Source organism: Scyliorhinus canicula, chromosome 1 (assembly GCF_902713615.1).
Source record: "Scyliorhinus canicula chromosome 1, sScyCan1.1, whole genome shotgun sequence".
Taxonomy (NCBI): Eukaryota; Metazoa; Chordata; class Chondrichthyes; order Carcharhiniformes; family Scyliorhinidae; genus Scyliorhinus; species Scyliorhinus canicula.
The window spans coordinates 229,567,379-229,592,054 of record NC_052146.1 but is presented as its reverse complement, the minus strand read 5'-3'; the positions used below and the strand labels follow the sequence as shown (position 1 = coordinate 229,592,054).

The 24,676-nt window shown below is 42.4% G+C and overlaps 1 protein-coding gene across 8 annotated transcripts in view; it reads left to right on the top strand.

Moving 5' to 3' along the window:
- The window catches only part of kiaa1841 (KIAA1841 ortholog), a 224,543-nt gene that overhangs the window by 112,479 nt on the left and 87,388 nt on the right, over window positions 1–24,676 (top strand). For all 8 annotated transcript variants that reach the window (XM_038808965.1, XM_038808982.1, XM_038808974.1 and 5 more), the window contains 2 exons: window positions 6,918–7,063; window positions 21,030–21,129. In XM_038808965.1, the coding sequence (XP_038664893.1) occupies window positions 6,918–7,063; window positions 21,030–21,129 (246 nt within the window). The remainder of the gene's footprint in view (window positions 1–6,917; window positions 7,064–21,029; window positions 21,130–24,676) is intronic.

Sequence of the window (24,676 nt, the reverse complement as noted above, 5' to 3'; positions counted from 1 at the left end):
CCACACACACAGGGGGAGGACGTGCAGACTCCACGCAGACAGTGACCCAGCCGGGAATCGAACCTGGAACCTGGGACCCTGGAGCTGTGAAGCATGTATGCTAACCACCATGCTACCCTGCTGCCCCTGACATGGCGGGATTTATAAAACTGGAAAGCATCAAATTTGCCCTGAGAGGATCAATACAAGGGTTCTATAAACGGTGGCAGCCTTTTCTGGACTTCCTGGCGCAAAGATAGGTATCGGGGGGGGGGGGGTGTTCCTTATTGTAGTTTCTATTCTGTAACTTTATATTGTGTTAATTTGCGTTGTTGTTAAAATGCTGTGTTTTGCATGGGGGTGGGGCGAATGTTTATGATTGTTAATATTGTTATTTTTGGTATTTTACTATGGTGTGTTATTGTTGTATAAATTCAAAATTTTTCAATAAAAATTATTTAAAAAAAAAAAGATTTTAAATGCCCTTGACTGCGGAAGTGTTCCCTGTCTGGAAGGGAACATTCCTGCCTGGTGATGTTGCGCGATGCCCGTTCATCCGTTGTCGCAGCGTCTGCATGGTCTCGCCAATGTACCACGCTTCGGGATATCCTTTCCTGCAGCGTATGAGGTAGACAACATTGGCCAAACGTCACCAAGGACAATGCAATGCCATCTGCGCTGTCAAGACCAACTATAACATTGTCATCAAACCAGCAGACAAAGGAGGGGCCACCGTCATACTGAACAGAACGGACTACTGCAAAGAAGTGTACCGACAACTCAACAACCAGGAACACTACAGACAGTTACCCGCAGATCCGACCAAGGAACACGCCCGCCAACTCAACAGACTTTTCAAGACCTTGGATCCAGACTTTCAGAGCACCCAACGTGCTCTCATCCCACACACTCCCCGCGTTGGAGATCTCTACTGCCTCCCAAAAATACACGAGGCCAACACACCAGGCCGGCCTATCGTATCAGGCAATGGGACCCTGTGTGAGAACCTCTCTGGCTACATCGAGGGCAACTTGAAACCCATCGTACAAGGAACGCCCAGCTTCTGTTGCGACGCAACGGACTTCTTACAGAAACTCAGCACCCATGGACCAGTTACACCAGGAACATTCCCCGTCCCAATGGACATCTCGGCACTCCACACCAGCATCCCCCATGACAACGGCATTGCTGCAACAGCCTCCGTACTCAACACCGACAGCTGCCAATCTCCAGACGCAATTCTGCAACTCATCCGCTTCATTCTGGATCACAACGTCTTCACCTTCGACAACAAGTTCTTCTTCCAGACACATGGAACAGCCATGGGGACCGAATGCACACCTCCAATATGCCAACATCTTCATGCACAAGTTTGAACAAGACCTCCTCACTGCACAGGACCTTCAACCGACGTTATACACCAGATTAATCGATGACATTTTTTCCTTTGGACCGACGGCAAAGGATCACTGAAACGACTACACGATGGCATCAATAAATTCCAACTCACCATGGACTACTTTCCAAAATTGGTTGCATTCTTGGACACACTCATCTCCATCAAGGATGGTCATCTCAGCACTTCGCTTTACCGTAAGCCCATGGATAACCTCACGATGCTCCACTTCTCCAGCTTCCACCCTAAACACATTAAAGAAGCCATCCCCTATGGACAAGCCCTCCGTATAAACAGGATCTGCTCAGACAAGGAAGAGCACAACAAGATGCCAGTGTACGAACGGGATATGGCGCTTGACTCATCGATCGACAGTTCCAACGCGCCACAGCAAAAAACGCAACCGACCTCCTCGGAAGACAAACACAGGATACAACCCTTCGTCGTCCAGTATTTCCCCGGAGCAGAGAAACTGTGACATCTTCTTTGCAGCCTTCAACATGTCATCGATGAAGACACACATCTTGCCACGGTCATCCCCAAACCCAAACTTCAAACAATCGCGCAACCCCAAACAAATCATTGTTTGCAGCAAACTACTCAGCCTTCAGAGCAGCGACCAGGACACCACACAACCCTGCCATGGCAATCTCTGCAAGACATGCCAGATCATCGACATGGGTACCACCATTACACGTGAGAACACCACCCACTAGGTACGCGGTGCATACTCGTGCGACTCGGCCAATGTTGTCTACCTCATACGCTGCAGGAAAGGATGTCCCGAAGCGTGGTACATTGGCGAGACCATGCAGACGCTGCGACAACGGATGAACGGACATTGCGCGACAATCGCCAGGCAGGAATGTTCCCTTCCAGTCAGGGAACACTTCAGCAGTCAAGGGCATTCAGCCTCTGATCTCCAGGTAAGCGTTCTCCAAGGTGGCCTTCAGGACACGCAACAATGCAGAATCACCGAACAGAAATTTATGGCCAAGTTCTGCACACATGAGTGCGGCCTCAACCGGGACCTGGGATTCATGACGCATTACATTCACCCACCCACTATTTGGCCTGGGCTTGCAAAATCCTACAAACTGTCCTGCTTGAGACAATTCACACCTCTTTAACCTGGGATTACCCCCTCTCTGGATCTGTAAAAACGTTATTACCTGCAAATGCTCGCATGCAAAGCATTGTCTTGCATCTATGACTTTGTCTGTATATGTGTTCCTGGAACCTACCTCTGCATTCACCTGAGGAAGAAGCAGTGCTCCGAAAGCTAGTGTTTGAAACAAACCTGTAGGACTTTAACCTGGTATTGTAAGACTTCTTACTGTGCTCACCCCAGTCCAACGCCGGGATCTCCACATCATGGTTAAATAAGAGGACGATGTTTACAGAGACGAGGACGGTTACTCACCCAAGGGGATGGTACATAATGGCCAGCAATGCCCTGGACGGGGAACCAGTAGTCCTGGTCAGGGTGAATGCACCCAACTGCGATGACTGTGTTTATAAAAAGGAACATGGGCGGAAATCCCCGACATCGTCAAACACCAACTTATTATTGGAGGCTGGGGTTTTAACTGTGTGCAAGACCCACGGGCAGACAGGTCAAATCCTAAAACAGGGAAGACCTCCAACATGGCGAAAGAACTCTACATATTCATGGGGCAGATGGGGGCAGTGGACCCATGGAAGCTCACACCCATGGGAGAAGGAGTTCTTCTTCTCCCAGGTATCACAGAATGACTTATTTGTCGTGGGGAAATCGGTGCTTCCAGGCTAGTAAGAACAGAGTATTCCATGATCGTAATCTCCAACAATGCTCCACATTGTATGGATGTGAGGGTGGAGACGAGGCATTACCATCGCCCACCGTGGAGGTTGGACATGGCCCTCATGGCCTATAAGGGTTTCTGGGAGAAAATATCACAGGCCATAAATGGATACATTACCAACAACTAGAATGGGGAGGTCTTGCCCAAGGATCCCAAAAAAGGTTCTGCAGAGAACGAGAGCCATGGGGGGATTAGCACTCTCAAACCTGCAATATTATCACTCGGTTAGAACTGTGGAGAGGGTAAAGAGCAAGAGATAAAAGATCCAGAAACAGAGTGGGTGCGAATGGAGGTGAGCTCCTGGATGGGGGCCTCCCTCTCGGCCCTATGCATGGCTGCACGCCCATCCCCACCAAACAAACATTCAACAAGCCCAGTGGTGATAGCAACACTCCAGCCGTGGAACCAACTGCAACAGCAAGTCGGGCTAACCAAAATTTCCGTTAAGCCCCGATTAAGCAATGCTCACATCCCATGAAGAAATAAAAGAAATTGCCCTTTACAGTGTTTTGTAAAACTCAGAACAAATGACTCATGCAATAACCACAGGTTCACACTTGCAACAATGGACGTCACATTCAAACGGTGGAGACTGGATGAAAGGACGCTGACAGTTGGGGATTTCTACATAGCCAACAGACTGACAACAGTCAAGGAACTAAAAATTTCAGGCTGACAGGGGAAAACGAGCTAAGATATTTGCAGATGAAAATTTCTTGCGTAGGGAAATGAGGACATACCCACGACCACCGCAACAATCATTGCTAGAAGACCTACTGGACAGGGACACCTTGGGGAAGTGGAACTGTGGGAACCTGTATGGGAAGGGCACACGCACCAATGTACGAGACAAGGGAAAAATGGGAGAGGGCTTGGGGTTTGAAATACAGTGGGGACTCTGAAGTGTGGCACTGCATAGGGTCAACTCCACCTCCACATGGGCAAGGCTAAGCCTAATGTAGCTGAAAGTGATACACGGAGCTCACTTAACTAGCACCCGAATGAGCAGGTTCTTCCCGGAGGTGGAGGATAAATGCGAACGGTGCCAAGGAGGCCTGGCCAACCACGTCCACATGTTCTGGTCTTACCCCAAACTTGTAAAGTTCTGGACAGCCTTCTTTGAGGCAATGTCCAAGGTGGTGCGGATGAGGGTGGACTCTTGCTCGAGAGTGGCAGTCTTCGGGATCTCAGAACAGCCAGATCTCTTCATGGGGAGAATGGCCAACGTCCTTGCCTTTGCCTCCCTGATCGCCTGTCGGAGAATCCTGCTCGGCCGGCCATCAGCAGCACCAGCCAAAGCTTCAGACTGGCTGTCCAACCTATCTGAATTTCTCCAGGGGGAGAAAATTAAATGTTCCATCCGGGAGTCCGAAGAAGGCTTCCTCAAAACGTGGGAACCATTCACCCAGTTGTTCCAAGACTTGTTTGCAGCCAACAGCCTGTAAGCCAGAGGGAGCTGAAAGTAACGACACAGCGATGAATGCAAAAAGTGGTGGAGGGGGGGGGGGGGGGGGGGGGGGGCGGTTGGGGGTGGGGGTTTGGGGGGGGGGGGGGTGGGCAGGGGAGAGGAGACAAGGAGGCAGGATGCCCGACCAGGCTCTGCAAATAACAAAATACACAACGTCACCCAACTGAACAGGAACAAGATATAACAGCTGAAGAGGGCACCCCAGATGACCGGGAAGGGGGGGGGGGGGGGGGTCAGGAAGAAAAGAGGGGAAGGAAGGTTGGGGACCGGGCTGGAAGCAAGCACCCACTGGAGAATGCAAACCAAGAAGCCGCAACCGATGTAAATAACAAAAGGCAACTGTTTATATATATTTTTTATTTTCTGTTGTTTTCAATGTATTCTTAAGATTGACTTTTTGTATAACCAAAATAATTGTTGATAACATTAAAAAAAGTAATGCCCATGTCCGACGAAGAAGTAAACTGCCCTTTACACTGTTTTAGAAAACGCAAAACAAATAATTCATAGAAAGTGCTGAAGTAGCAACAAACAATTCTATTTATGGTTTTACCGAAAATATTGTTTGTAATTATCAACAACCCATGGGTTACTATTGGCCAGAATTTCATCTGAACTAGCCATATAAATACTGTGGCTGCAAGAGTAGATCAGAGGCTTGGAATCCTGCAATATGCAACTCGGCTGACCCTTCAAAGCCTGTCTACCATCTACACGGCAAAGGTCAGGAGTGTGATGAACACTCTCCACTTGCCTGGATGAGTGCAGGTCCAACAGCACTCAAGAAACATGACACTATCCAGGACAAAGCAGCCAACTTGATTGGCACCCCTTCCAAAAACATTCACTCCATCCACCACTGACACATAGTCGTAGCAGTGTTGAACTCATCAAAGTTCCTTAGACAGCACTTTCCAAACCCATGGCCGCTACTGTCTAGAAGGACAAGTGCAGCAGACAGATGGGGCTGGATTTTTCCGCCCCGCCCACCGCAAAACGCCACAGACAACAGGCGGACAATGAAGAACTCTATTGACCTCGGGTGGGATTCTCCGGTCGCCGGGTGAACGCAGCCAGAGAATCCCGCCCATGGGAACACCACCACCTGGAAATATATCGTCATTCCTTCACTGTCACTGGAACAAAATCCTAGAGCACCCTCCCTAACAGCGTGTGGTTAACATGGTTCAAGTGGCAGCTCACCATTTCTGAAGAACAATTAGTGGCAGACATGCTTGCCAAGCCAGTGATGTCCATGTGCCATGAATGAATTTTTTGTAAAAGTATACTATTCAAAAAATATCCTGGACTTTAGAATGTACCAGTCTGCAACACTTGGTCGAGGACAATTCTCTGCACTGGAAGATCAACAAGTTTTGGTGATCCTCCAGCAACAGCTGATATTTGTCTTGGTGTGTGTCCGTGGGAAAAGCCCATAGAGCACAGAGCCCTGCGTCACAGCTGTTTGGGATGATCCTCGGCAAATATACTGCATCACTCTTCAGACCATCTTTGTGAAGGCACGTTACACATGGAACCTCCCCCCCCACACACCCCTCCCCCGGAGCCGCTTCAAGGGCAATGTGTGGGGGCGCAGAGACTTTATGTATGCATGAAGGATTTGACAGGGAGTGGCCTTCTCACCATCAGCCAAGGTAGGTCTTGGTGCTTGTTTGACACTTCTGGTAATTCACAGTATATAATGGATAAGTTTACTTGGCAGGGCACAGTCTTTTGAAAACTACCTGTGAGTTTCCTCTTCTAGTAAAATACACCTTGGGTTTAGACAGCACGTTTTGCATCGACTTGTACCAGTCACTGTTGCGACACTCATCTTTTTGGGCCTGTACTTGGAAAAGAAGAATCAGTAATAATTTATTACTGGAACTTGACAAGAGATTACTGCATTGATGTACATAAATTAGATAACCAAATGTATTTCCTTACTAACATTACTTCTCCATGAAGAAACTTAAGCAACCATCTGCAGCTGTTTGCATGCTTTCAACAAATATTTCTGATCATCTGAACAAAATGATAGTGTGTTGGGATGAATTGCTAAAGGAGTAATGTCTCCTTGGATTTTATTTTTTCTCATCGTTCTGCATTTAATGGTAAATCGTACTTGGAAGTGGAGGTTGAACTTTAGAAATTGAGAAAGTTGATGCTTATGGTAGTTCATTTAACAAAAGGTGTTTTTTGTGATTTTTCTCTTCCTCGCCCCCCCCAGGGTTGTAAAGTGCGGGATCATGTTGTCAAATTTGCCAATCAGCTTCAAAATGGCAATGTTACTTCAGTACCAGTCAGTCAAGTGTACTGTGATGTCCTGCAGCACAAGAATGTTGTCTGTGTGCCATTCTGTAAAACGGAGGAAAGGTAATTACAAGAAAAAGCTCATTGCCAATTTGAGCGTTTGCAAAATTATATAGAACTTATAAATTTTGTTATTCTTGCATTTTTTGGCATCTATTGAATTTTTGCATAGTGATCACTATCTTCTTGTGCATTCAATTTTTTAAAAATGGTTTTGGGGGAGGATGAGGCAACATGGGGGGTTTATAAGAGCCCTCGCCAGCAAGTTAACGGTCTGATTTGCATTTTTTTTAACTTATGCTTATTATTAATGAATATTTACATATAAGATGTATTGTTATGAGCCAAGATTTAGAGAACCCCAAAGGGGTTCACCTGGCCCACAACTTTTAATATTGTGGTTACGGGGAGCACATGGGCCTACCTCACAGGTGTAGTGCAACAGAGATCTACAGTATTTTTAAATTAAAACAATGTTTATTTATTAAACCAGTTAACACTTTATAAACCCACAGTAAACATCTTAACAACTATCAACACCAATAAATCCCCCAAAGAATACAGTCCTCGATAAGTAACTCTTAATCTTTTCTTGCAACAGCCATGAGATTAACAAAAACCTTTTTAAGAAAGACATCAGGTTTAACTTCTCTATAGAAACAGGTATTATTTTTAAACCACCAAAGGATCTGGAGACAGTCTTTAGATTGCAGAGAGAGACTAATACATCTTCTTGCTGTGACTGCAGCTCAAAGTCTGCAAAACAAAACTAAACACACCCTGTAGCTGCGAGCGCAAAGCGAAAGTAAAAGCAGACAAACAGCCCAGTTCCACCCACACTCTGACATCACTGATAAACCCTCATTTCCCCCATTTCTTAAAGGTACTCTCACATGACAGTACATCTACCTTTATTCAAATGTATATTCATATAATGTTCTATATATTGATATGTAGAAATGTGTGTGTGTGTGTACATGAAGCTTTTATATCTTCTTAAATGTCAAAACTGTTAGGTTTAGCATATCCTGGCATGAATTTGCTGCAATTTGAATGGAAATCAAAATGTCCACAGCATTCAAAACAGTCTGAAAACCAGCATAAAACAGCAAAAATGGTTGGTAACTCTCAGATATTAAATTTTTTGGTAACTTATCCTTATACTCCTGAGCGTGCCCAGATTTTGTGATCAGGAAATGAGATTCCTGCTGTTTTTCATTTTTATTCACTTATTCCTATTGGCAGTCAGGCTCATGGTTATAAAAATAAAAAAGCTAAACTTACCAAAAGCTTGTACTTCAATATAAAACAATAAGTTTGCTGAGTACTGTGATTTTGAAAAGAACAAGATAGCATAGCCAATGTTCTACTTTTACTGGCAACCAGTGTGCAAGATCAGAGTTAAAGTTTAATCAAGTAGGCAAGTGACTAGCTGTGCAACTGGGAAACGTGAATAAAAAGCTTGCATTTATATAATGCCTTTCACAACCTCAGGACATCCCAGAGCACTTCACAGCCCATTAAGTACTTTTGAAGCATCATAACTGTTGTTATATTGCAATATTTTGCTGCTGTTGTAGAAGAATGTAAGGAGGTAATGATGATTGAGAGGCTTCTATCAGCAGTCTACATTACTCCAATGAGGCGGAGGCTGGGAAATACAATTCATCACAATGCTGTTCAGTTGGAGATTCCTTTCCCAAAATTCAGCTGAAGTAGGTGAAGCACCTCCACACGATAAAATACTGCGGGCTGTCTGCTTGAAGTGTGCTCGGCCCCATCGACTAAACATTGCTTAGTGGAGATTAGGAGAGCCATTCAACCAAAAATGCTGCATGGTCTTTATTCGGCTGAAGCAAACAGCAAAACTTAGTAAGATAATGGTTGATGAGATTATTCTATAGGCTGGTTGGCCAACAGCATTGGGGATGAAGGAACAGTAATAAAATTATCAGTCTTTACCTGAACTGATAGCTGGTGCAGCACCATCTGATGGTAATGCTTGGGAACTGTCAGCCTGGTGTAATTGGTACACCGAATATCTAGATAGTGTTGTAGAGGAAGATCTTGCTTACCACAATTTTTTTTTACTGCAACTTCAGTTACTGTTTCTGCTTTTAAATGCAACTACAGTACTATCTTTTTGAAATCCAAATCGGGCCTGAAATTTAAATTAACTGTTAATTGATTTTGCTCAAATCCTTAGATCTTGAATTATCTCAGAAGTATCTTCTTTCAAAATGTTCCCCCTATTGGTGAAATCCCAAGGGCTCACATGTTACATTGTCATGTAACTTTATGCTCACAGTGCCACCTATGCATGCAATACCATTGGGATGTTAAAACTATATGCAGGCCCTAGTGTATACTGGCCTAGATGTTGTAAGCAGCAACAGTGTGGTGACGCTTACTGCTAACTGTATGAATTTGGTTCGTTGGCTGCAGCGAGAACTTCGATTCCTTGTGCAGCATAGCCCATCAAGGAATGATCTGCAAGATGGATTCTTGGTGAAGCTACGCCCCCTAATAATGTCACCTGCTGAAGACATGCTCCTTGAGGTCGGTCAAAGGCATGTTGGTGTTTTATTATGGTTTTAAATACTTTTATACTCTAAGCATTTATAAAACTATTGTACCATTAAAAACTGAGACAAAGGGAAGAAGAGAGACAGAGAGGGAAAGAGATTGAAATTGAGACACAGAAAGAGGTGAGACACTGAGACAGATAAGAGAGGAGGGGAAACTGGACAGAGACTTTAGACACTGAGAGGCATAGACCCAGAGACAAAGGGGTCACGAAAGAGGAGCTATATCCTCTGTGGAGGAGAGAAAATAAATGCATTTCTTCAGTCCTTTCCACTAGCCACGACCTTGCTATTGTGAAGATTTTAGAATGTAACTATAATGGTAACTATACTATCTAACAGATGTCTGTCCAGACGCAACTAATTTGTGAACTTTTTAAAATTAATTTTCTTTAATTGACAGTTGCTATTTTGAATATATTGTGATTGCTATGACACTGGGACCTTACAGAGGCAATTGCAATGGATTTACTTAACCCAGGCACCCCACTTCTTAATTGAGAACAGCTCGCCATGAGAATATTAGAATCAAAAGTAGTTGGTTATGAACCAGAAACAAACTGCTGGGAAATATAGAACTGGAAATGGCATAAATAATTAAAGGCAGCTGGTATCTCATCTCTTAAACCTCATAATCAGCACCAGCTCTGCGCCTTCTATATTAATAGCATTTACAACCGCTGGAGTGTTGAAAATATTTTAGAAAAGGTCTGATGAAGAATCCAATCTTTCACTTTCTGATATTCTTCTGATGTAACCTGAAATCCAGATCATTAATGTACAAGTAGTCAGAAGACGGTTGCACAGAATTGTACAAGTGTATCCAGAGTATTTAATTCATTTCAAAGAGAGTTTGATCATTACATCCTTATCTGATCCTCCCTTCTGTCATCCAGTAATATCTGTGTTTTATAACAGTGAGTTTGTTACATTGCCAAACCTATTTTCAATGCATTTTTTTTAAAAAATGGGTATTAACCTTAAAAGTTCTACGAAAAGGAGGTTTTCATTGCAAAAGATCCCACTGTTTAGAAATGTTTAGATGTATTTGTGGGAAGCTGCTTTAAGTTAGCTTTCAAAAAATAGTTGTTAAAATTGGTGGAATTATGGACAATCATATTGCTGAATTAAAGGTCCTTGCCAGTTAAAGAATTGCTCGACAGGACCATCATAATACACTGCTTTGAAGCCCATTGAGGCACACCGTGAATTCCGGTTTTAGGTGCAAGTGCATATGCCGGATGTTGTGGAGTTACAATTGGTACTGCAAAATCCCAGTTTTCTGTAGGTAGCATGGGGCATAAGAGGATGGGATAGAGGGCCAGGGCACATAGACTTAATTTAGTACACAATTTCCTTGTCTATATTTATAATAGAGCTTGCCTATATTTATAATAGAGCTTGCCTATATTTATAATAGAGCTTGCCTCCATACATTGTAAGCACACCTTCCTGGTAGTGGGAATAGGATATAAGGCAGCTGCAGAAAAGTGTGAAAAGCTAAATTTTGGTAGGAAGAATTAGTTGAGGCAATATAAACAAAATGGGTAGAATTAATATTATTTCTAAACTTTTAGAAATGGGCCACAGGTGGACTATTGTCTAGATCTGGGCACCAGACTTTAGCAGGGGTGTCGAGGCCTTGGAGAGTAAATTTAAAAAAACAGACAGACCTGCAGTTATATAATGTCTTTCATGATTTCAGGATGCTCAAAAGCACTTTACAAAACGATGAAATACATTTGAAGTGTCGTCAGTGGCGGACTGGGTCTAAAAATATTGGTTGCCAGGAGACAAAGGGGGCCCACCCACAACTACAATGCTATCATTTAATTTTCATAACGAATAAATAAAATTTTCAAAAAATACATATGGAAAAAAGGGTACAATTAAAATTTTTGTGGAAAAAATGTATATTTCTTAGTAATTACAGTGTACATATACTGTACATATTCCTGGCAGTAGATACCAAATGTAAATACAGAATGTTATAATTGAATTTTTTATTTTAATTTTTTTATTTGAAGTAATTGGTTGATATTTTTAAATAGTTTACTGCACAATTTACACATTAACAGATAGTTCAAAAGCACAATAGAGCATTGCATGCAGTCCACTATATTAAGAGCAATTGTTTGTGTTCGCTAGATGATTGTGCGAATCTGCCAATAATTGCTTCTGCATCCAATTCATCTAACAATTCCTTTTCAATGGATAGCAACATGTATGATTCCAAATTCTCCTCAGACAGCGATTTTCTTAACCTTGTCTTTATGATCTTTAGCTTTGAAAATGTCCTCTCACATTGGACTTGAGTAACTGACAGTGTGCAGATGACTTTATAAAGTTCATAAAGGTTATCATATGCCTTGTCATGAAGTCTGTTGGATGCCAGAATTTTTAGTACACACGATGGGCAAGTGCTGCAAATTTTACAATTGTTGCAACTGGAATCCATATTCTCACCATCATTAAGCAATAGCTTTAATACATCAACGTTTGAAGCAAAAGAAAACAATTCCAATATTACTTGATCTTTGCTGATTTGTGGAAACAGCTTGACAATACCTTCCAATGCTTCATCTTCAAGGCCCTTCTCTGCAATAGTTTTAAACTTTGCTGGGTCAAAGCAGGACAAATCTTTATACAACTGTTTGTGTTGTACAAAGCGTGATTCTAGTGACTGGACAATGCGATCCATTATTAGGTTAAACACATTTACTCGAAAATCAGCTAGAGAATCTGAGGAATTTCTTTCATCATCAATAAGCTCATCTGCCATTCTTTTCTTCTTCCTCTGCCTCTTAACTGGCAATGCTGTTTCCAACGCATCAATTTCCAATGTTTGATTTTCATCCATATTCATCTGTGAAATCCTGTCATTACATTTATTTACAAATTCCAAAGCCTTGTTGTGAACGTTATCAAATGTTCTTGTCTGTTCCTTCAACTTTGTTGTAGCTGAATCTACCAAACTCCATGCAGTAAACATATCTAAACCACTTGTCTGTAGATAACTTTTTTTTTTTTTTTTTTTATAAATTTAGATTACCCAATTATTTTTTCCAATTAAGGGGCAATTTAGCGTGGCCAATCCACCTACTCTGCACATTTTTGGGTTGTGGGGGCGAAACCCACGCAAACACGGGGAGAATGTGCAAACTCCACACGGACAGTGACCCAGAGCCGGGATCGAACCTGGGACCTCAGCGCCGTGAGGCGGTTATGCTAACCACTTGGCCACCGTGCTGCCCTGTCTGTAGATAACTTGATAACAGGGTTGTAGTTTCAAATATATACAAGTAAGTAAATGCTGTCAATATGGTTTCAAACTTTAGAAGACTTTGAAGTAAAACATTTGCTTCATGTTTTGTTTTTGCATGAAACTTTTCTGAATCCTGTATCATTGATAAGCATGTCAATAGATTTACGAAAGTACTGGCAGCGGCATCATCAAAACGTCCAAATATAGTTGGTGCTGCATTGGATTTTCCTGACCATCTGGTCTCACCAATTAGCTTTAATCGTTTCATTTTTTCTTGTCCTAGATGTTTTCCAACAACTTCTATCCATACAGCCATTCTCTTGTATGATGCTTTCACAAAAGTTGCTATATTCTGGAGCAAATTGAAAAAAGAAACTGCAGGCGCACAATTTGTTGTTTCAGTTATCACCAAATTCAAGACATGGGCATAGCACCATATATGAACATGTTGATCAGCCACATCAGCAATTTTACTTTGTAAACCATTATACTGGCCGTGGTAGCTTGCAGCGCCATCTGTGCTATCAGATAAACATTTTTGGGGGTCAATTTTAAGATGTTGTAATGTTTCAATCAATAGATCAAAAAGTCCCTGTCCTGTACCATCATTACTTGGCACAACTGAAAGTAGTCGCTCACAGATAATATCTTTAAGCACATACCGAATAATAATGCTAAACTGATCGATGGATGAATTATCTTGTGTTGAATCAACCTGAATAGAATAATATTTTGCTTGAGAAACTTCATGACTAATTCTTTCTTGTATCATATTCTTCATAATTTTGATTAACATGTTTATAGTTGTTTTACTCAGGTATGTAACAAGTCCACCACGGCCTTTACTTTGAGCCTTTCCTTGTTGCTCTAATCGTTTGATTCTTTGTTTAGACTTGTTTTGCACGGCAGAAACGTGAGCTGCCATAATGGGGTCATATTTTGCCATCAACTGCACTGTAGCTAAAAGATTGCCATGATTCAGAACCTCATTATCTAGAGTGTAGGCCGATTCATTTCTGTGACCTCGAAAAGGAAGTGCTTGCTTGCCTAACATCTTTATGATGTCTATAATCCTCATGACAATACTTCTCTGCTTCATTACTTCTTTCCTTTTAATTAGTGGTGCTGCAAAAAATGTATCTAAGGTGCCATCATTAACCACACTGATATATTGCTGAGCATTTCTGACATGTGTTGTCGATTCATGTAAAGTCGAGCTCTGGCTAATACGCCTGTAGTCACTAAAGCCACGTACAAAGGGTGATGGATACAAGTGTTGGGAAACTCAAAGGCTGAGCAGTGTGAACAATATAAGCATCTATTGTCTTTGTTATATGTTAGCCATTTTCTTGGGACTGAGTCATTCATAATTTTTCTCTCATACAAACGAGCATCAAATGGCAGATCATCAAGTGGCTGAAGTGGATGTTCAGCAAAAAACTGTTTTAGCTTTGCTCGTGATGGATATTGGAAGATTCCAGTAATTGATCTTTCATTTTCTTGCGTAGGTTCATTTACAGGATGTGCTTCAGAAACCAAGTCATTTATGCTTGAAGGAATATCTGATTCCCTGTCATTAGTTGAAGCTATGTGTTCGGATGTTGTAACTACAGGCAGCAGAGATACCGGAACAAGGAAGCCAGAAGAAATATTGGGTCTGGGTTGATTAGTAATGGATGCACTTGTATTTGTCTCTACATTCAAAGTAGCTCTTCTCTGTTCTTGTAACTCGCGTGTCATTGCATCATCACCATGAGCATTGTTTCTTATTTGTTGCAGAACTGGATATTGATGTGGATTGTGCTTGTGGTATTATAAACTCTGTAATAGGCCTGCATCGCTTGGCTGATTCCTTCCTTTCTGCTTCTTTTTGTTCTTTGCGTTTTAGTGACCCAGATTTATGCTTTTTCTTTTCCATGCTGGTAGGGGTAATATTCCTGAAATAAAAACTTAATTAAAAATAGCCCACATTGGGAAAAATGAATATTGATGATTGAAAGAATAACTTGAAGGAACGCCAGATAAGCCCCTACTTGATAAAAAATATAAAATAACTTACTTACACTTCAATAGGCTATGTTCATTAGTCAATACTACTGTGGCCTATGCAGCTTCAGAAGAGGAGACAATCCACTGTCCAGTGTTCACACCAGCAAGCAACTGAGACAACTGTTGAAACTTAGAAGTTTGGTCCGACTATAGTAAGACATTAAGAATGGTCCCACGACCAAAGTTAACATGTCCAGTTTGATACCAGTGTAGTGTTACAAGTCGCAACCCTTTGAGTTTACCGATCATGGCTTATCACTTCAATATCTTTGACCTCATGATTCACGGTCAAAGGTACCACTTCTCCTTTTCGGTGACCTCACGACCCTATGTACTGCTTGATATCCTTTCAAGTTGCCGACCATCTCAAATCACGAACTGTAACTTTATCTTTAAATTCACACACTCTTGCTGAAAACGTGGATTTCCAACTATGTTTGACCCGGGTGAACCAGCCCCCCCCTCAAACTCCTTTTCACATCCGTTTAACACTGCTTCGTTCCTTCATACACTGAGTGATTATTTGTTTGTTTCTTTATTTCATTTTTATTTGGTATTGCTCTTTTTAAAAACAATTATATTTTATTAAGTTAGAATACAAATCTCAGGAAAGAAGTTGGAGATTTATTTATCTAATTAATTATAATTTTTAAGGGCCCTTCAGAGATTCACGGGCCCCTTCTTGGCTCTCCGGGCCCCGGACCGATGTACCGGCTGAACCAAGACTACTGCTTGATAGCCTTTGAAGTTGCCGACCATCTCAAATCACGAATTGTAATTTTATCTTTAAATTCACACACTCTTGCTGAAAACATGGAATTTCCTTAATTATGCCCGACCGGGGCCCCCCATTCCACATCCTTCCACTACCTCCCCTGCTTCGTTCCTTTTTATGCACTGCTTATTTGTGTCCTGTTCTTTTTTTTTCTTCTTCCTTTTTATTACTAAAACAGTTGTCTGTGTTTGTTTCTTTATTGCATTTTTATTTGATATGGGGGGGCCCACTTCATCAGGGGCCCACTTGCCATCGGGCAAGCTGACACCCTGGCCAGTCCGCCACTGAGTGTCATCACTATTGTAATGTAGGAAAAGCACCAGCCAGTTTTCGCACAGCAAGTTCCCACAAACAATAAGGTGATAATAACCAGATAATCTGTTTTAGCAATATTGATTGAAAGATAAATATTGGCCAGGGCACCTACTGACTCAGGTGAGAATGTTACCAACTGAGCTGTGGTTGACATCTCTTAAAATGATACCAGGGATGTGGGACTTAGAAAGAATAGAGAACCTCTGACTGTTCTCAGCAGAGAGGCTAAGAGGAGATGAGTGCTCAAAATCATGAAGGTTTAGAATGGAGACAATATGGATTAACTATTTACAGTGACACAGTGTCAGTAACCAGAGGAGACAGATTTAAGGTGATTAATGAAACAATTGGAGGCAAGACATAGTCCGTTATGATCTGGAATGCACTGCCTGAAAAGGTGATCGCAGCAGATTCAACAATAACTTTGAAAATGAAATTGGCTCAATACTTAAAGGAGAGCAACTTTTAGGGCTATGTAGAAAGGGCAGGGAAATTGAACTGCTTGGATAGCTCTTTCAAAGATGGGCCAAAAGGTGGTCTTGTGCTGTATGATTCTATGATTATAATAATGTGGTGTCGGAATTTATGATGACGATTAGGATGATGGTGGATAAGTCAGCAGGAAGTGCACAGATGCTAGTGTTCAATGAATTAGAAATGAAATGTCCCATTGAATGGTTGCAAGACATCAGACTATAATTTTTTATAAAGAAAGCAATGGAGCATAAAGTATTATAACAACATTACAACAGTGACTACACTTCAAAAAGTGCTTAATCAGCTATAAAGTGCTTTGGAATGTCCCACAGTCATGAAAGTCGCAATAAAAATACAAATGTTTATTTTCATCTTCCGTATTGGCTGGTGCATGGAGGTGGCAGTGAATGAATAATTTATTTAGAATTTAGTATTTATAAATATTGCAATAGATATAATGTGCAAGAAAAAGATTAAGTAAATAAAGGCTATAAGAATTAATTTAGAGCAAGGCTAGTGAATTTTTAAAAACAAATAGAAGAAAATAAATAGTTTAGCATTTAAAAGGATTAAAATGATTCCATAGAACCAGAGTAAGTAGGTGGTTAATGTTGAAATTTCAAAAGCAGAACCTTTTAAAAATTGTCTCTAGTGATCAGAATGTCTAAAATTAAAGTTGATATATAATACAATGCAGCATGGAATATTAACAATAACGTGGACCTGTTGGACTGAATAGCATGTTTTTGTGCAATCTGCTTTAAATACAATACTCTAGATCCTGGGTCAGCAGTGAAGTCAAGGCACTCACTGCTGATATCAAAGGAAACTGCCCACAAAGGGGGCTGTGAATTTCACTTTTCGCAATATTAATTTGAATCTACGCAAGATCAAATGAATCTCTCAAGTGTACAGCTTCAATGATATCATCAAGCAAGGTAAACATCAGTCACATTGAAACATTCTCATAAGCAGGGCACCAGGAAATTTAAAATGCTAATGGTTCACTTTTTATCACTTTTCAGAGAGCAAAATAAAATTTGGGACATACACATAACTTTAAAGTAGAAGTTGAAATACTATAAACAAACCTTTTATATAAAATAAAATATGGATTTTTTTTATCATGGTGAAAATTAGCATTCCACAAATGTAAAATTAGCTTTTCAGGGCCAGAAGTTCAACAATAATTATGATCTTAGTCTGCTGCTACAAACCCAGTTCATCTCATTCAACAAAGTGTAATTTATGCAAGTATTTTAACAGTGCAGTTATGACTGTGAGACTGGAAGTTCTCATTTGTTCAACTGATTTCCTATTGATTTCAATTGGTGGTGCCCGAATAGCACACCCTCTGGAGTGAAGAATTACTGACAGCAATTTCTGGATTGTTGGATTATTCTGCACATTTCCAAATTCCAGAAGTTGCTGTCCATTTGAGGAGTAATGGTAACCAATGCTGACATTCACTGTATTACGATCCCGGACCAGACCCCAACAGTTGTTAGGATACCGGACAGAAATCACAAATAAGACTGTGTGAGGAATGGATCCTTCATTCCAGGAATGACGCCACACACATAGGGATATGGTATGAAAACAAACTTTATTACTAACACAGGATTAAACTAACTTTAACATCGGACACAAAATAGATTTAAATTACCATTTAAACAATGCGTAACAATAAAATGAAACACTTTAACTCCTAATTGCTGTATTTTATTCTCAAATCAAACAAACCCATGTTTGTCAAGGTCAAAACCCATCTCCGGTCAAAACCCACTTTTAAATACAGTTGGCAAATGCAGGACTACTTGTTGTATAGCGATGTCATAGGTAAACTGTTTTGAGGGAGATCTTTCAGGAAACCAGCTTCCAGATTCTTGATTGTTTCAAACTACTGTTTAACTTCCCAGCATTTGTCAAAAGGCTCCTAATCTGTTCACAGCAAGTAATTTAACTGAAGGTTCAGCACGTGACTGCTTCAGTCATGGCTCCTCCTATTAACTACATTATCTCTATCCCACTAGCTGGGTTATGACCAGTTTACTAAGGCTAAAAACAATGTATCTAATTATCTACTCCTAAGGGGACCTTTCTATAAACAAAATTCCAGTAGCCCTATTCCGGCAAACAATATACATGGTCGGAATGCATTACGATCTTTTATGACATCTTAATTGCACAATTTCATAGCGAAAGTGGCTGTCTTTCTTTTAAACTAATTTTTTTTTAAACATTACTGCAGCAGTCACATACACACATTAACCCAGGCTTTAACAATTACTGCACCAGATACATATAATACAAATATTTATGAAATTTCTATGTTGATCCCAACTCAAATTCCAGGCCTCTGTAATTATGTAATCACAAGTCTAATGAGTAAGTATGGAATGGCAGCAGTCTGCAAGTAGGATTTCTCAAAATGTAAAATACGAGTCTAAAGAATATGCAAATTGCCACGGTGGTGGTGGGGAGTTTGGGGGGGGGGGGGGGGGCGGTGGATGGATGTGTTGTGTGTTGGGTCCTAGGGTATGTTGTACTGGGGGTAATCAGGGGTCCCATGGAGGTGGTCAGGGGAGGTTGGTACAAAAATATCCCTGAAGTGAAAACTGGTTTTAATTCTTTTTTTAAAATATTTTTTATTCTCCTTTTTCACGTTTTCTCCCAAATTTACACCCAACAATAAATAATAAGCAGGAACGAATGTAATGTCAGTCCCCATATCAATAACAACGATCCCATCCTACCACCAAACCCCAGGCATTAGCACGCATGTTAACGTAAACAAATGACAAAAAGGAATCACTCATAGTTGCTATTAACACATACAGTCCCTCTCAACCCAACCCTCCCAGCTCTCCCCTCCCCCCTCCCCCACCAAATGTTTGCTGTGCTTTAATTCTCGAAAGTGCATAATGAATAATGCCCATGAATTCTAGAGCCCCTCCATCGTTCCCCTCAGTTCAAATTTGACCTTTTCAAGCATCAAGAATTCCAGCAGGCCCCCCCCCCCCCCAGCCACACCAGGACACAGGGTGGAGAGGTTGATCTCCACCCTAACAGGATCCGCCTTCGGGCGATCAACGAGGCGAAGGCTACAACATCTGTCTCCATGCCCGTTTCCAACCCCAGCTGGTCCGGCACCCTGAATTTGGCCTCCTGAGGGCCCGGGTCCAGTTTCACGTGCACCACTTTAGAGATTACCCTAAAATTCTCCTTCCAGCAATGTTCCAGGTATGGACAGGACCAAAACACATGAACGTGGTTTGTGGCAAACCCCCCCCCCCCCCCCCGCCCGCAGCATTAACACACATCTTCTACCCGCCCTCATCCTCGCCCTTGTAAAGTGTGCTCTATACACCACCTTCTGCTGTATCAGCCCCAACCTCGCACACTAAGTGGACGCGTTCACCCTCCGGAGCACCTCACACCAGCACCCCTCCTCCATCCCCTCTCCCAACTCTTCCTCCCACTTTGCTTTGATCCCTTCTAGCAGCGCCTTCTCCTCCTCCAAAGTAGCCCTGTAAACTGCCGATACTACCCCCATCTCCTGTCCCCCTGTCAGCAGCACCTCCTCCAGCAATGTGGAAGCCGGCTCGACTGGGAAGCTCTGTTTTCCTTTCTGGCAAAGTCTGAAACCTGCATGCATCTAAATATTTCCCCCTGCTCCAGCCCATACTTTGCTCCCAGCTCCTTCAATCCAGCAAAACGACTCCCAAGAAACAAATCATTTAATGTCCGAATTCCTTTCTCCTCCCATCTCCGAAAATTTCCATCCTATTTCCCTGGCTCTAATCTATGGTTCCCCCAAATCGACATTTCCCTTGACCTTGTCCCGACCCAAAGTGCTGTAGAAACTGCCTCCAAATTCTCAACAAAGCTATTGCAGTACTACCGGACTCCCTGAGTATCTCCTCGGAGCCGATTTTAATTCTTTAAACATCTTCTGGTTAACCGATCCCGGCTGTGGGTCACTGTCCGTGTGGAGTTTGCACATTCGCCCCGTGTCTGCGTGGATCTCGCCCTCACAACCCAAAGATATGTAGGTAGGTGGATTGGCCATGCTAAATTGTTCCTTAATAAAAAGAATTGGACATTTTAAATTTTAAAAAACTATTACTGTAATACAGTTGCAATATCTGAAGTTTGCAATTTAAATCACATTTTCTCATGGTTCCCAGTGCTGTGCAATTGTCCATCAGAAGTTTGAACATCCCGAAAAATTGCCATGCAGTCTTTTACCTGGCAACTTCTGAGGTGGTTCCCCAGCGTATCTTTGGATTACCCCCCCCCAGATACAATGCCCTGAAGCTCAGAAGTTACAGGCCAAAATGTTACACTGGTAGTACGTACAGCTAAAATTTGCTTACCCAAAGGGGCAATCCATCTGCACTTCACCTCAGTGTGAAGATCAAGTTAGAATAAATTAACATTTCCAAATTAACATTTTATTAAATTAATTTCTGAGGATGCATTTTTTTTGGAATAAAATATTTGGTTAGTGGTTAAAATAGTGATTAGCTTCTCATAGTTTTAATTTGAATCATGTTACAGTAATGCAAACACACATCTTTCTGCGGAACAGGAGCTTGATTTTGATATCTTAGCTGAACCTAATTCATTGAACGGACAGAAAATCGGAGATGTCACAACTGTAAGTATTTACACTTTTTAGTAGTTGCTTTCCTAATGTGCAGAAATGCTATTTTAAAAGTCAAGTTATATTCTCAAGGATGAAGGTCTTCAGATCTAGGGGATTTGTTGGCCTTTAGTCCCATTTTGTTTTGAGTACTTTTCTAGTGAAAGTAATCGGTTTAAGTTCTTCATTTCTTTTACCCTTTGATTTTCTACTATAATTATTATTGGGATGGTTTTTGTGCCTTCCACTGTGACAACAGATACAAGATACTTGTTCAAAGCCTTTTTCTTTACCATTCGTTCACCAGTCTCATCCTGTAAGAGACCTATGCTCACTATAGTCACTCCCTTCCTTGCTGAAACGCTTACTGTCTGTTTTTATATTTCTTGTTCATTTAATTTCATTTGATTTTTTTCTTTTTTTTTTCTAGTCATCCTTTGCTGGTATGTAATTTTTTCCCCAACCTTCTGGCCTGCCATTAATCTTCACAGTATTGTTTATCTTTTCTTTCAATTTGCTACCATCCTTGACTTCCTTAGTTAGCCATGGGTGGTGTATCCTTCTTATACAGACTCTCTTTATCAATGGAATGTATCTTTTCTGAGAGTTATGAAATATCTCTTTAAATGTCTGCCACTGCTTCTCTACCATCTGAGGTCTAAACTTATTTTTCCAGTCCAGTGTAGCTAACTCTGTTTTCATACTTCTGTAATTATCTTTAACATGATACTAGTTTCTCACCCTCAAACTGAATATGAAATCCATCATTCTCTGATCACTCTTGCCTTGAAGATCCTTTTTTTTTTAAATATAATTTTTATTGGAATTTTTTACAGAAAATATAAAACATAACGACAAATAATGAAATGCAACAAAATAACCCATAATAACTGTACCACCCCCAGACCGTATCGACGCATGTATCACATCCCCCCACCCCCAATGAACAACAAAAGAACTTCAAAATAAATTTAAATTAAATAAACAAACATAGTCATCGTCCGCCGGGCTACTAGGGATGCAAAGGCCAGCACACCGGCCTCTTTCGCCTCCTGCACTCCCGGCTCCACCCCAACCCCAAAAATCGCGAGTACCCAGCCTGGCTTGACCCTGGATCCTACCACCCTCGACACTGTCCTCGCCACCCCCTTCCAGAACTCCTCCAGCGCCGGGCATGCCCAGAACATATGGGCATGGTTCGCTGGACTCCCCGAGCACCTGACACACCTCTCTTCACCCCCAAAGAACCTACTCATCCTTGTCCCAGTCATGTGGGCCCGGTGCAGCACCTTGAATTGGATGAGGCTAAGCCGCGCACACGAGGAGGAAGAATTAACCCTCTCCAGGGTATCAGCCCATGTCCCGTCTTCGATCTGTTCCCCCAGTTCCCCCTCCCACTTAGCTTTCAGCTCCTCTACTGACGCCTCCTCCGCCTCCTGCATAACCTTGTAGATATCAGATATCTTCCCCTCTCCGACCCAGACCCCCGAAAGCACCCTGTCGCTGCCTTGAAGATCCTTTACTATGAGATCATTAATGAATCTTGTCTCACTACACATTAACAGATTTAAATTAGTCTATTCCCTGGTTCGTTCCACAACAAATTGTTTCAAGAAACTCAAATGCATTCTATTGGCGCATTCTCATGACTACCTTTGCCAATTTGATTTGTCCAATCTACAGTAAAACCTTTATTATTTAGCATTTAAAATTTTGTTTTTAAATTCAAATTTAACATTGTATCACAACACTATATTTCCAACTGAAACAACCCCAAAACAACCCAACAAACCCCCCCCCCCCCCCCCCCCCCCCCCGCTTACTCGTTAATGACAACTAGCTCTCCAAAATGTAATATAAACAGACCCCATCTCCTGTGAAACCCTTCACTCGTCCCCCTCAAGGCGAATTTCACCTTTTTCACGCACAGGAACTACATCAAATTTCCCAGCCACACTGAAACAGAGGATGAAGAAGCTGACCTCCACCTTAATAGGACCCGTCTGCGAGCGATCAACAGGGTGATGGCTAATACATCTGCCCACGCACCCATCTGCAATTACGGCAGGTCCGCACCCTGAATATGGCTCCTCGGGGATTGGGCTCAAAGTCCACATGTAAGATCACCGAAATGGTGCTGAACAATAACCCCAAAGGTCTTCGGGCAGGACCAGAACATGTGCACAAGATTGGCTTGGCCCCTCCTGCACCGCTTACACACATCCTGCACCTCTTCAAAAACGGGCTCATCCTTGACATCGTCAGGTGCGCCTCATATACCACTTTTAATTGAACTAACCCCAGCCTCGCACATGAGGTTGTGGCATTCACCCTCCACAGCACCTCATACCACAATCCCTCCTCCAGTTCCATCCCCAACTCCTCCTCCCACTTGGCTTTGAACACCCCCCGCCCCTCCAGAGACGCCCTGTCCTCCTCCAATATCCTCTTATAAATCGGCAAGACAGCCTTGTAAAGTTCATCTTGCGGAGCCGAGCCCAGTCCCGTGCCACCTGCACTCCCAAATACTAAAGTGGGTTGGCGCCACCCAAATGACAACTCCCTGCCTCCTGCGGAGGAGACCCTACAGAACATTCACTTTACCTCAAAATTTACTTGTATCCTGAAAAAGCCCCAAATCTCTTATGCAACCCCATTATATCCCCCACCGAAGCACCCGGATTGGAAATATACAGCAACTAATCATCCGCACACAGGGACACCCTATGTTCTACCCCCCCCTCCATTTTTTTCGAGCACCTTAGTGCTATGGCCAAAGACTCTATTGCCAGCGCAAACAAAAGGGGGGACCCCTGCCACGTTCCCCTATGCAAAGGAAAGTACCCTGAGTTCCTTCAAATTTACTTCTACCAACTTTTTCCGCTCCTCTCTTACCTCTCTATCCACCTGCGCTTTGAATGAGATAGCCTCACCCATCACTATGGCTTTCAAGTCTCCCCACACCACTGACGGCGACACCTTCCCCGTCCTGTCAAACCCAACAATAATCCTCAATTACACTGTCCATTTTAGTGCAGGCCCCTTCTCCGAGACCACATCCAACCAATGAGGAGTATAGTCCGAGGTAACAATCGCTGAATACTCTGCCTGCCTCATCCCCACCAACAGCACCGTTCCCATAACGAAAGGAATCTATTCTTGAATAAACGTCTACCAGCAAGAAAAATCAAATAATCCCTTTTTTCCCTCCAATGTAAGAACCTCCATTGGTCCACCCCTCCCATCTCCTTCATAAACACAGCCAATATTCTTTCCCCCACCCCCGGTAATAACTAGTGCATATCCAATGCCAAATCGGGGCGTATACACTAACCAGCACCACTTGCCGCGCCTCCAGTGCATCTGTCACCATTACATACCTATTCCCCCCCCCCCCCCCCCCCCCCCCCGGCCAATCCGCAACCACTTTCTCCATCTGAAACTTCACCCTCTTATCCACCAATACCGCTACCCCTCCCCCCAGGCCCTGCTATCGTGGGTTGAATGACATACCTGGCTTAACCAACCTCGCAGCCTAACTTGGTCTTTCACCCTCGAATGA